The sequence below is a fragment of the Xenopus laevis genome, chromosome 4L, assembly GCF_017654675.1.
Source record: "Xenopus laevis strain J_2021 chromosome 4L, Xenopus_laevis_v10.1, whole genome shotgun sequence".
Classification (NCBI taxonomy): domain Eukaryota; kingdom Metazoa; phylum Chordata; class Amphibia; order Anura; family Pipidae; genus Xenopus; species Xenopus laevis.
In genome coordinates, this window is record NC_054377.1 from 9,901,029 (window position 1) to 9,914,158 (window position 13,130).

At 44.0% G+C, this 13,130-nt stretch overlaps 1 protein-coding gene across 1 annotated transcript in view; it reads right to left on the bottom strand.

Moving 5' to 3' along the window:
• Positions 1–596: 596 nt before the first annotated feature.
• large2.L (LARGE xylosyl- and glucuronyltransferase 2 L homeolog) overlaps positions 597–13,130 on the bottom strand; it is a 30,710-nt gene continuing 18,176 nt past the window's right edge. The window contains 12 exon segments of the mRNA NM_001096408.1: positions 597–1,164; positions 1,858–2,053; positions 2,444–2,590; positions 4,277–4,555; positions 5,678–5,832; positions 7,227–7,385; positions 8,014–8,139; positions 8,225–8,337; positions 9,727–9,831; positions 9,989–10,160; positions 11,112–11,235; positions 12,177–12,259. Coding sequence (NP_001089877.1) covers positions 967–1,164; positions 1,858–2,053; positions 2,444–2,590; positions 4,277–4,555; positions 5,678–5,832; positions 7,227–7,385; positions 8,014–8,139; positions 8,225–8,337; positions 9,727–9,831; positions 9,989–10,160; positions 11,112–11,235; positions 12,177–12,259 — 1,857 coding nt within the window. The 3' untranslated portion in view covers positions 597–966.

Sequence of the window (13,130 nt, forward strand, 5' to 3'; positions counted from 1 at the left end):
TCTCAGAATATCCCTCTCTATTTCATACTAAGAGTTAATTTAAAGGTGAACAACCCCTTTAAATGGAGAAGGAAAGGCTAAAATTAAGTCAGCTTTATCAGAAAGATCTATATAAATACACCAGTAAACCCTCAAAGTAATGCTGCTCTGAGTCCTCTGTCAAAAGAAACACAGCATTTCTTTCCTTCTATTGTGTACTCATGGGCTTCTGTATCAGACTTCCTGTTTTCAGCTTAAACCTCCAGGGCTAGGGCTTGAGCATGCTCAGTGCTCAGTTTGCTCCTCTAACCCTCCCTGCTGTAATCTGAGCCCAGAGCTATAAGTGAGCAGGGAGAGACTCAGGCAGGAAGTGATGTCACACCAAGCTAATATGGCAGCTGCTATCCTGAACTGCCCATGACTCCTCCTTCCTGACTCCTAAAGGGCAATTGGCCCAATCCCTGGATCAACATCGTCCTAAGATCACTGATATCCGTAGCCTTGTGCTTTCTTACGGCCAAAAATGCATCCGTCCCTTCCTTGAAGCCATCTAGTTCATCTGCCAGCCCGACCTGGAACAAACCATTTCCCCCGCCTTAAAGGGCAAGGTGCAGAAATACTGAAAAGATTGCAGCATTTTATTGCAAAAAGAAACTGAATATATTTTTAAAAAATAGAATCAGGAATCCTGCCCTGTCAGTTTGATTTCATCTGAATTATCGACATAAATAATATAAATAAAAATGAAATTGAAACGCGTCAGGACCGACTGGTCTCACGACTGCAGTCACGTCCCCATTGGCCACGGAACTGCAGCGGATTGTCTGCTTGTCCATACAGGAGCACAGAAGCTGCTTCGTTCAAGGCACCTCCTATAATGAAAGTTCTTTATAAGGCAGATATATTTAAGAGCAGAGGCACGGGAGAGTCCATTGTTTTTGCGGCCCTCTGTTCTGTTTCATGGCAGCGTCTCTGCACCTAAAAGCATCACCGGTTCCGCTCAGCCGCGAGGTATTTTAGTGCGGCGGAACCGTAGCGCCGGGACAAGTCTTGGTGAAACTCCTCCTTAAGGACCTGGACGCACCGGCGGTAATGTTCACTGGAACGGAATTTGGAGATGTCAAAGCTGGGAGCGTGAGGCATGTGGATGATGAAGGCATTGGGGAGAACCAGCAGTTCATATTCCTGGAAAAAGAGAGAGAGAGAGAGTAAACTTAAAGGGATTCTGCCATGATTTATATTTCTAAATGACACTGTTTACACTGCAAATAATTCACTCTCCAATATAAAATTTCATTCCTGAACCAACAAGTGTATTTAGTTGTAATATTGGTGTGTAGGTGCATCTCAGGTCATTTTGCCTGGTCATGTGATTTCAGAAAGAGCCAGCACTTTAGGATGGAACTGCTTTCTGGCAGGCTGTTGTTTCTCCTACTCAATGTAACTGAATGTGTTTCAGTGGGACCTGGATTTTACTACTGAGTGTTGTTCTTAGATCTACCAGGCAGCTGTTGTGTTAGGGAGCTGCTATCTGGTTACCTTCCTGTTAGGCTGCTGGGGGGGAGGGAGGGGGTGATACACTCCAACTTGCAGTACAGCAGTAAAGACTGAAGTTTATCAGAGCACAAGTCATATGACTGGGGGCAGCTGGGAAACTGACAATATGTCTAGCTCCATGTCAGATTTCAAAATTAAATATAAAAAAATCTGTTTTCTCTTTTGAGAAACGGATTTCAGTGCAGAATTCTGCTGGAGCAGTGCTAGTAACTTATGCGTTTTGAAAAACAAAAATATCTCCATGACAGTATCCCTTTAAATGATTTGTAGAATCTCCGCAGTCTGAACGGACCGCGCAGAGAGCAGTAACAGTGTTTGTACCTGGGCGTCGAGCTCCATGATGTGCGACACTTTGTTCCAGCCAAAGCCAAGGAAGCGCTGGTCATATTCCGGGCAGTCCTGTCTCACCACGACGTACGGCTCAAAGTCTGGCGCCCACTCCACCCGGTACGGGGTGGTTGCAGTCCTCCACTTTGCATAATTGGTGGGGGCGTGGCCTTTCTCCCACACGTGGTATCTATAAAAAATAAAAGCACAGCCAATCAGCATTCCCTTTACCAGGGGAACGGTCATCCATAGGCTGGGTGGGCACAGGTCTACGACTTTTAAACTTCCTCTAGATCTACTGCTTGTGTCACAGTAAATGTAATCAAAGGGTAACTAAACCCTCATCAGCAGCCAAAGACCTACCCCTGTTACCTCTATTGCACGTAATATGGCAGCTACCGCTTGGGTAAATATACAGATAAAGAACACTAATTAACTACTCAAATAATTAATTAACTAATTAATTAACTGCTCAAGATTTAATTCTAACTCCTGTTGCTGTGTATGAGTTGCTGGATTCCTGGGGGGCGGGTCTTACGCTGACCTGTTATAAGAGTAATACCGGCATATTCGGGGTTACCTGAAGGTGTAGAGCGCCCCCGTATCCAACATGGAGAGTAGATCGGCCTTGGACTTGGGGAAAGAAAGACGATAACGGAGAGTCTCAAACGCGGGAACGATAAGAGCCTTGGGGGAGCCAGTCGGGTCCTGTTGGGCGATGGATTTCCTACGGGGGAGAAAGTGCGGTGTAAAGGCGGCCATACACTGAGATCCGCTTGTTTGGCGAAGTCAGCGGATCTCACCTTGAGGTGATCGGATTTTTAGCCCTGTCCAATCGACATCTGCCCGACTCTCTGCCAGATATTGGTTGGGGGAAGTCCGTTGTAGGGCCCCATACACGGGCCAATAAGCTGCAGTCTAGGTCTGTTGGCAGCTTTTATCGGCCCGTATATGGCCACCTTAAGTCAAACAAGCTCCATTCATTGCTTAAAGGAGAAGTACCACCACCATTTGAAGTTGTTAATAGCCTTCATGATGTTCTAGGTTTTTTTTTTTGGAGAGTTTTGCCCGAAAACACACTCCATTTGAGGGATTCAAGGTTTCTTTTTTTGCCAAAAACTCGAATTTTGACTGGTCAGGTTTTGCAACTTGAACTTGCAGAATTTCGTTTTTTTCCCCATTTGAGTTTTTTCTTAAATAAGAAACCGTTCAAGTAGTGGGTACATTCGAGTTATAAAAAAAACTCTTAACGTTGCACCTTTGATAAATCAATCCCATAATGTGTTGGGGTTTACGCAACCAATGTCCTAATAATTATTAGGCATGCAACTAATCCAATATTTTGGATTCAGCCAAATCCTTCGCGAAAGATTCTGCCGAATACCAAACGGAATCCAAATCCTAATTTGCATATGCAAATTCGAGCTGGGAAGGGGAAAACATTTTTTACTTCCTTGTTTTGTGACAAAAAGTCACACGCTTTTCCTTCCCTAATTTGCATATGCAAATTAGGATTCCGTTTGGCTGGGCAGAAGGATTCAGCTGAATCCGAATCCTGCTGAAAAAGGCCGAATCCTGGATTCGATGCATCCCTAATAAAGTCTATTGCTATACTACTTATTTACTTATAGAAAAGATCCCAATGTAAAAACCTAGAAAGGTCAGTATCTCACCAGCAGGGGTGTAACTATAGAGGAAGCAGACCCTGCGGCTGCAGGGGGGCCCAGGAGGTATAGGAGCCCCATGAGACCCTAATTCATATACAATTTTAATAAATATTGGTAAAACAAGTCAACCTCTAAACATTTTGGGGGCCTGAAAAATAATTTGCTGTGGGGCCCAGAGAAACCGGCAGATAAATACATAGCCTTACGCGTTTCATGCCAGCCTATGATTAAAGGAGAATTCAACTTTTTAAAAAAAAAAAAAAAAAAAAAATTTAAAAATCCTACCCCCACCCCACGTAGACCCCCCTCCCTACTCCCCCCCCCAGCATAGCTCTACGTGGGGTGGGGGTTGGGATCTTTAATTGTCTACTGGCATGAAATGTGTAAGTCTACGTATTTATCTACTTTGTGGCCTAAGTAAAATTCTCACCTGTGGGATCTGTGAGTGCCCCTCGTTTCTCTTTTGGTTGCCATACTACTTGCCTCATCTATAAATGCCTATGAACAGCTCCATCAAGCAGTCCCAAATAAATACCCCCTGCCCCTTCCTTACAATAGTCCGCCCGGAGAAAAGGTCAAGCCTGACAGTTTGAAAGCTAATTTAGGTTTATTGTAGACTGCTCTGTTCCTTTATGAACTGGAGACAATCCAAGTCAAGCAATATGGCAGCTCAAATTCAAATATAAAAATGTAAGCCTTGTGGCTGTGGTTACACAGGGGCGGCACTACAGGAGAACAAGACTCACCGCAGGTTTTCGTAGAGGCCGTACATGGGCAGGAAATCAATGTCCGACAGAAAGACGTAGGGGGTGTGCGAGTTCTTCAGGGCCACGTTCCGCAGGAGGTTTACGGGGTACAGCTGCCCCTCCTTATATATCACATGGTACCCGATGTTGGTGCGAGACTGCAGCACCTCCGAGGCTTGGGCATAACGTAGGAACTGCTGGGCTTCTGCGTCTGACAGATACAAGGCCAAGCTCATTGGACCTTCCCAGTGCCGGCAAATCAGCTCCAACATCTGCAGCCTATCAGAAAAGAGGGTTACATCCTGTATCCCTTAAAGGAGAACTAAACCCTAAAAATGAATGTGGCTTAAAATACCATATTGTTTTATAAAGAGGCTAAAGTTTGAGCTTGTCAATAGCAGCAATGATCCAGGACTTCAAACTTGTCACAGGGGGTCACCATCTTGGAAAGTGTCTGTGACACTCACATGCTCAGTGGGCTCTGATTGGCTGTTGAGAAGCTAAGCTTAGGGCTCGTCACTAATTATCCAGCAGAAAATGAGCTTCCCTGGCTGTAATATAAGCTGATGCTACAGGTTTGCTGATTATTCAATTCTGATGCTAATTGCACTGGTTTCTGTGCTGCCATGTAGTAATTATCTGTATTAATTACTAATCAGCCTTATATTGTGACATTTCTATTCTATGTGTACTGTATATTGTGAGTGGGTCCCTAAGCTCAGTAAGTGACAGCAGCACAGAGCATGTGCAGTGAATCAGCAGAAAAGAAGATGGGGAGCTACTGGGGCATCTTTGGAGACACAGATCTTTACTGCTAAAGGGCTGTGGTTGCCTTGGGCTGGTACAGAAGCACAAAACATCATGTACAACATTTCTAGCTACTTCTTTAGTTTAACTTTCCTTTAAAGGAGTGGTTCACCTTCAAGTTAACTTTTAGTATGTTATAGGATGGCCAATTCTAAGCAATTTTTTTTAATTGGTCTTCATTATTTATTTTTTTCATAGTTCTTTATTTGCCTTTTTCTTCTGACTCTTTCCAGCTTTCAAATGGGGGTCACTGACCCCATCTAAAAAACAAATGCTCTGTAAGGCTACAAATGTATAGTAATTTCTACTTTTTATTACTCATCTTTCAGTCCCTCTCTTATTTATATTCCAGAATCTTATTCAAATCAGTGCATGGTTGCTGGGGTAACTTGGACCCTAGCAACCAGATGGCTGACATTGCAAACTGGAGAGCTGCTGAATAAAAATCTAAATAACCCAAAAACCACAAATAATAAAACATTTAAACCAATTGCAAATTGTCTCAGAATATCCCTCTCTACATCATATTAAAAGTCAAAGGTGAACAACTGCTTTAAAGGGTAACTTTGCCTTATTTATTATCCCACCACTCACCTGTCCATAGAGAGCTGTGCCACCAGAGTAACATCAGAGGGGTCGGGGGTTGGCGTCAGGTGGGGGAGGAAGGACAGGTGGACACGGTGGGACGCAAGACTCTCCCGTCGGAAATCATAGCATGGATCTTCCTCGTCTAATTGCGACAGAGCAGCCTGAAAGATCAGTATGAGACGTGATACACTCGTGTGTAACCTGTGCCCGGGGCAGAGAGAATTCTGGTCTATGGGGGGCACAGAGTGATCCAAATTGGGACTCGGGGTACAGCTTTCAGGGGGGGTGGAACACCACACAGATATAGCAAAAGTTACTGGCGCTGAAAGGGTTTAAAAGAATGACACAAACGTGGCCGGTAACAGGACAACATGTACAGAGTGACCTTTTGTGTCTTTCCTCACTCAATAGGATTTATACTGAAATTAAAAGCAACAGAATTGCAGAGAACGAGGCAGAACAGAACAACCTTCCACCCTCCCCGGCTGCCGTGTGATTATATGTGTATATATATATATATTTATGTGTGTGTGTGTGTGTGTCACCTCGAATTGTCACCCTTCCGCCAGCAGTCAGTTTTAGGCTCGGCACTCGCTGTGTTTATGTGGGTTCTGTACAGCTCAGGTCAGTGGGAGGAACTGGAGCAAAGGCTGCTCCCCCATCTGCTCCCCCATCTGCACCCTTATCTGCACCCTTATCTGCTCCCCCATCTGCTCCCCCATCTGCACCCTTATCTGCTCCCCCATCTGCTCCCCCATCTGCACCCCCATCTGCACCCTTATCTGCTCCCCCATCTGCTCCCTTATCTGCACCCTTATCTGCTCCCCCATCTGCTCCCCCATCTGCTCCCCCATCTGCTCCCCCATCTGCACCCTTATCTGCACCCTTATCTGCACCCTTATCTGCACCCTTATCTGCACCCTTATCTGCTCCCCCATCTGCACCATTATCTGCTCCCCCATCTGCTCCCCCATCTGCTCCCCCATCTGCTCCCCCATCTGCTCCCCCATCTGCACCCTTATCTGCACCCTTATCTGCACCCTTATCTGCACCCTTATCTGCACCCTTATCTGCACCCTTATCTGCACCCTTATCTGCTCCCCCATCTGCTCCCCCATCTGCGCCCTCATCTGCTCCCTGTAGGGATGCACTGAATCCACTATTTTGGATTTGGCCGAACCCCCGAATTCTTCGCAATAGATTCGTCAGAATACCGAACCAAATCCTAATTTGCATATGCAAATTAAGGGTGGGAAGGGGAAAACAATTTTTACTTCCTTGTTTTGTGACAAAAAGTCACACGATTTCCCTCCCCGCCACTAATTTGCATACGCAAATTAGGATTCGGATTCGGTTTGGACAGGCAGAAAGATTAGGCCGAATTCGAATCCTGCTGAAAAAAGCTGAATCCCAAACTGAATGCTGGATTCGGTGCATCCCTAGCTCCCTGTAGGGCTCATTTAGCTGCACCATGTCCAGGAAGTGGTGATGAGCGCTGCATAGAAAACTGTTGTAGACTTTACACATTATTCAGCCACTCCCACACTGGACTCACCTGGCTGCCCCCCTGCTGTTCCCCTTCACTGGGACAGCCAATCAGCTCCCGGCGCAGGAGGCTCCCGTCGTACTCCAGGAAAGTGAGGTACAGGGTGCGGAAAAGTTCAACGTGTTTGTTCTTGACGCGGAGCTTGTGGGGGGAATTCCAGTGAATGACCTGAGAACGGGAAGGGGCTGTCAGTAAAAACAAACCAATGACCCTTTTAACATTATTGTGCAGCATTTGTTTCAATAAAATCTTCTTTGAGCAAAAAAAAAAAAAACAAACCAATGGTGGGAGAAATCCAGCCAGACCTGTGCCCCCAACATCTAATCCAGCCTAATCCTGTCCCCCACCTTGTACTGCCTGGAAACATCTTCTGCTCATTATCACAAGGCTACAGGCTGAGTTATACAGGGAACTCTGAGTATCACTCATGTATTATAAGGGATAATGTACCCCCTACTGTAAATGATAAGGATATTAGAAGTCACTGAGGGGTTGTTCTGTGACCATATAAAGGCACAAGGCTGCAGGCTGAGTTATACAGGGAACTCTGAGTATCACTCATGTATTATAAGGGATTATGTACCCCCTACTGTAAATGATAAGGATATTAGAAGTCACTGAGGGGTTGTTCTGTGACCATATAAAGGCACAAGGCTGCAGGCTGAGTTATACAGGGAACTCTGAGTATCACTCATGTATTATAAGGGATAATGTACCCCCTACTGTAAATGATAAGATAATAATAATATATAATGATGATTAGAAGTCACTGAGGGGTTCAGCTTGAGGGTCTCACCTTGAGATCGGCCAGCTCACTGTAACACTGCTCCGAGCGTGTGTGGTCGGAGAGTTGCACGTTCCAGTAACAGGGCAGCTGATAAACCAGAGTAGGGGAACTCTTGATCACCGCATTGAATATATCCTGAGAGAGGAAGAGAAGCAGAATCCTGGTATAAAACAGGAACTCCCATTAGCTCCTATTTCCCTTCCTTTCTGCCTCTACCCACCTGGTCAGCCAGTGAAGTGCTCAGCATATTCATCAGCTCCCTCTCTGCTGTCAGCCGCCACATCTCCTCCCATCCAATCAGGCGCAACTTGTCCAAAAGCAGCAGAATGACCCCTGCAGAAAGCAACAGGGGTTAGACTTTATAACACAGCAGCTCCTTTAAGGGGAACTGCAAACATGAACATTTAATATAAGCTTCAGCATACAGAAATAAGAAACTTTCTAAATACAATCAATTAAATATTCTACATTCTTTCTAAAATAATCAAGTTTATCTTCACTATTCCTCTCTCAGCATCTGTTTCTCCTCATTCTGTCTTCATGCAGCAGTTGGGTGTCAGATGAATGATCCAATATATCTTATAGGGGGGCTCTTTTTCCCTAGCAGATGTATAAGTTCACCCAAATAATGGATTCCAGTACAAACAAACTCTGCATGTAGAAAGACAGGATTTCTGATGATTTTAATAGACTGTCTCTCTACATGAATTTGTTTGTACTCTCTCTCTCTAGAATTTGTTTGTACTGGAATCAGATATTTGGGGGAACTCCAAAACATCTTCTAGGCAAATGGAGCCCCCTATAAGATATATTGGATCTAACTGTCAATGATTATCTGACACCCAACTGCTGCATGAAGAGAGAATGAAGAGAAACAGATGCCGAGAGAGAACGTGAACTTGATTATTTTAGAAACAATGCAGAATTTTTAATAGATTGTATGTAGGAAGTTTCTTATTTCAGTGTGCCGAAGCTTATATTAAATGTTAATTTTCGCGATAGTTCCCCTTTAAGCCCGTAACCCTCTTAGCTCAGTTGTGGATATTTGTAAAAACTACCGGACTCTCGACTTCTGCAAACCACAAAACCTTATGCTTTCGGCCGTTGATTGGTTGTCTGATAATAGATGAACTAGGGATGTTCCAAATCCACCATTTGTGATTCGGCGGAATCCTTGGTGAAACATTGGACCAAATACTGAACCAAATCTGAATTTTAATTTGCATATGCAAATCAGGAGCGGGAAAGTAAAACGTGGAAAAACTTTTTTTACTTCCTTGTTTTATGATGAAAAATCACGTGATTTCCCTCCACGTCCCTAATTTACATATGCAATTTGGTTTAGCCAGGCACAAGGATTCGGCCGAATCTGAATCTCGCTGAAAAAGGTCGAATCCTGGCCAAATCACGAACCGAATCCTGGATCCAGTGTGTCCCTAATAGGAACCCAAGCTCAGAAATGTAGTTGTTTAACCCGGCCCAACATACGGGTATATTTATCAAAAAGTGAAGTCTGCTAGAGTGAAACTCTGCCTCTCTCCATTCATTTCTATGGGATTTTATAAATGGGTGAAAGTTCATCCTTTGATAAATACGCCTTTAAAAATCCCATAGAAATGAATAGAGAGGCGGAATTTCACTCTAGTAGACTGTGCTGATGTCTAACTTCACTCTTTGATAAATATACCCAATAGAAGGCAACCGACATGAGGTGCAAGGTACCTGTGTTGAATCCTCGGCCTAAGGCAGGCCACGGCTTGTGGTTTTTCCAGAGGTTACCCAAGTACCAGTCGCTCTGATTCTCCACTAGCCCCAGTACCTGCTCGCCTGTTAGAGAAAATAACAGTTTTAGTGAACAGTGGGCCGGGCTCAGGCCACAAACCGGAAGCAGATCGCAAGGAGGGAACAAGAGCCAGTTAAAATGGTACCTGATGATTGGTTGCCAAGGGTTACTAGACCTGACAAAGCATCAGTGCAAAAGTACCTGTGAATTTCTTAAAGATTGCCCAGAGCTCGGCAATGTCGGTGGCAAACGTGATGTCCGTGTCCAGGACGATGACTTTGGAGAGGTCGGAGGGTAGCGCCTTGGTCAGTGTGAGCTTCAGCAGCCCGAATATTCCCGAGTAGTGTTTGTTTGGGATCCATGCGACGTCCGGCTGCAAGTTCAGAGAGAAGGAACATATCAGGACAGAAAACCATTGCACTGATCAATCATTAAAGGGATACTGTCATGGGAAGAAATTCTTTTTGTTCAAAACGCATCAGTTAATAGTGCCGATCCAGCAGAATTCTGCACTGAAATCCGTTTCTCAGAAGATTTTTTTTTAGATTTAATTTTGAAATCGGATATGGGGCTAGACATATTGTCAGTTTCCCTGGAGCCCCCAGTCATGTGACTTGTGCTCTGATAAACTTTAGTCACTCTTTACTGTAAATTGGAGTGATATCACCCTCCCTTCCCCCCCAGCAGCCTAACAAAAGAACAATGGGAAGGTAACCAGATAGCAGCTCCCTAACACAAGATAACAGCTGCCTGGTAGATCTAAGAACAACACTCAATAGTAAAATCCAGGTCCCACTGAGACACATTCAGTTACATTGAGTAGGAGAAACAACAGCCTGCCAGAAAGCAGTTCCATCCTAAAGTGCTGGCTCTTTCTGAAAGCACATGACCAGGCAAAATGACCTGAGATGCACCTACACACCAATATTACAACTAAATAAATACACTTGCTGGTTCAGGAATACATTTTTTTATTGTAGAGCGATTTGCAGTGTAAACAGTGTCATTTAGAAATAAAAACTACATTTATTGCACGTCTGGTGACCTGAGCTTGGACCAGCACAGACCCAGGAAGCAGAGCAGGTAGGTGCACATTCCCGCTGGAAGCAGAGCAGGTAGGTGCACATTCCCGCTGGAAGCAGAGCAGGTAGGTGCACATTCCCGCTGGAAGCAGAGCAGGTAGGTGCACATTCCCGCTGGAAGCAGAGCAGGTAGGTGCACATTCCCGCTGGAAGCAGAGCAGGTAGGTGCACATTCCCGCTGGCTGCACAGTGACGACCTTGTAGTGAATTCTATCTGCATCTCCTGGTCCATGTCCACTTACCTTTAGCTCACTGGCATTATAGAAGCTGATCGTTAGAGATGGCACCATCCACGTGTTGAACAGGTTCCTCAGCACACGCAGAGCAACATCATCCGTGATCAGGTGCAGATGTAACGGGTTTCTCCTGTAAAGAGACACGGGGTGTGACAAAAGCCTCCTGACTAATGGGACATCACTTGCTCCACATGCCTTAAAGGGTATCTACAAAATCTAGGATATCTATGAAAACCTTCAGAGAAAGGGGTTGCAGATGATGTAGAGATAGATATTCTGAGACAATTTGCAATTGGTTTTCATTTTTTATTATTTGTGTTTTTTTAGTTATTTAGCTTTTTATTCAGCAGCTCCGCAGTTTGTAATTTCAGCCATCTGGTTGCTAGACTCCAAATGACCTAGCAACCATGCATTGATTTGAATAAGAGACTGGAATATGAATAGGAGAGGCCTGAATAGAAAAATGAGTAATAAAAAGTAGCAATAACAATAGATTTGTAGCTTTGCAGATGGGCCAGTGGCCAGTCTGACCCATTCCAGTCTCTTATTGAAATCAGTGCATGGTTGCTAAGGTAATTTGGACCCTAGCAACTCGCCGGCTGACATTGCAAACTGGAGAGCCGCTGAATAAAAAGCTAAATAACTCAAAAACCACAAATAATAAAAAATGAAAAGCAATTCAGAATATCACTCTCTACATCATACTGAAAGTAAATTAAAAGGGGAACAACCGCTTTAAAGGTTAATCACCCCTTTATACTGCCCCACTGCAATAGGGTGTGGGGTGGAAAAGAAGACAGGGATGCAGTAAGCAAACGAGCTATAGCAACAGAAGGGTTAACATTTCCTCTACCCCAATCCAGTTTTAAAAAATTAGAGAAATTACAATTTAAAGGAGACTCTAGGGCCTCGTATATTTTTTTCTTCCAAATTCTGCTCCAAAGGTCTTGCTGGTTCCTTCATAGGTTTCATCCAGAACCCACTAAAGATCATTTTTTTTGGGATGCTCACAAGTGTTTTCCTATTGATTGTTACATAAGGCAACCCAATAAGCTCCGCCCCTCTCAGTACCTGTGGAAGAGAATGGACTTCACCAGGGTCACCACATCTCGGCTGCTGTTATGGCCGGCACAGACTATTGCCACGTGGATCAGCTGACAAAATGTTGGGGGGTAAAAGGACAGACAATTAGAAAAGAAAAATTAAAAAAAATATTTATTTCAATAAAAGACCTTATATGCAGATGGTGTGTCCAATGAAAAGTCTATCTGCACAATTTCTGCTCTATCCACTAGTACAGGTATGGGACCTGTTATCCAGAATGCTCTGGACCTGGGGTCTTTGGGATAATAGATCTTTTTGTAATTTGGATTTTCATACCTTAAGTCAATCATGTAAACATGAAATAAACCCAATAGGCTGGTTTTGCTTCTAGTAAGGATTAATTATATCTTAGTTGGGATCAAGTACAGGTATGGGTTCCATCATCCAGAAAGCTCTGAATTATATAGGCTCCGTTATAATCAAACAATCCAAATTTTTAAAACGAATTTCTTTTTGCTCTGCAATAATAAAACAGTACCTTGTACTTGATCCCAACTAATCTCCCGTCTGCCACTACCCTAAAGATGCTACAGATGTACTCCAAAACGATTTAAAAAGTGTTCTTGCTGCAGAAAGGACATTAAAAATCCAATGCAGAGTGCAGCCACATCAGGACCTGAATCCTGCGCCCAAAGGCCCTAATATTTATTATTTATGATGTTATTATATACTTTAAAAAAATATGTGTGTATAGGGAGAGAGAGAGAGAGAGAGAGAGAGAGAGAGAGAGAGAGAGAGAGAGAGAGAGAGAGAGAGAGAGAGAGAGAGAGAGAGAGAGAGTACCCACTATTAAAATACTACTAGTAAAATATAAGGATATTATAAGTTACAGAGGAGTTTCATGACCATATAAAAACACGAGGCCGAAGGCCTTATAACGGGAACTCCAGAACTTCGAGTAAATGACATCACTACTCACCG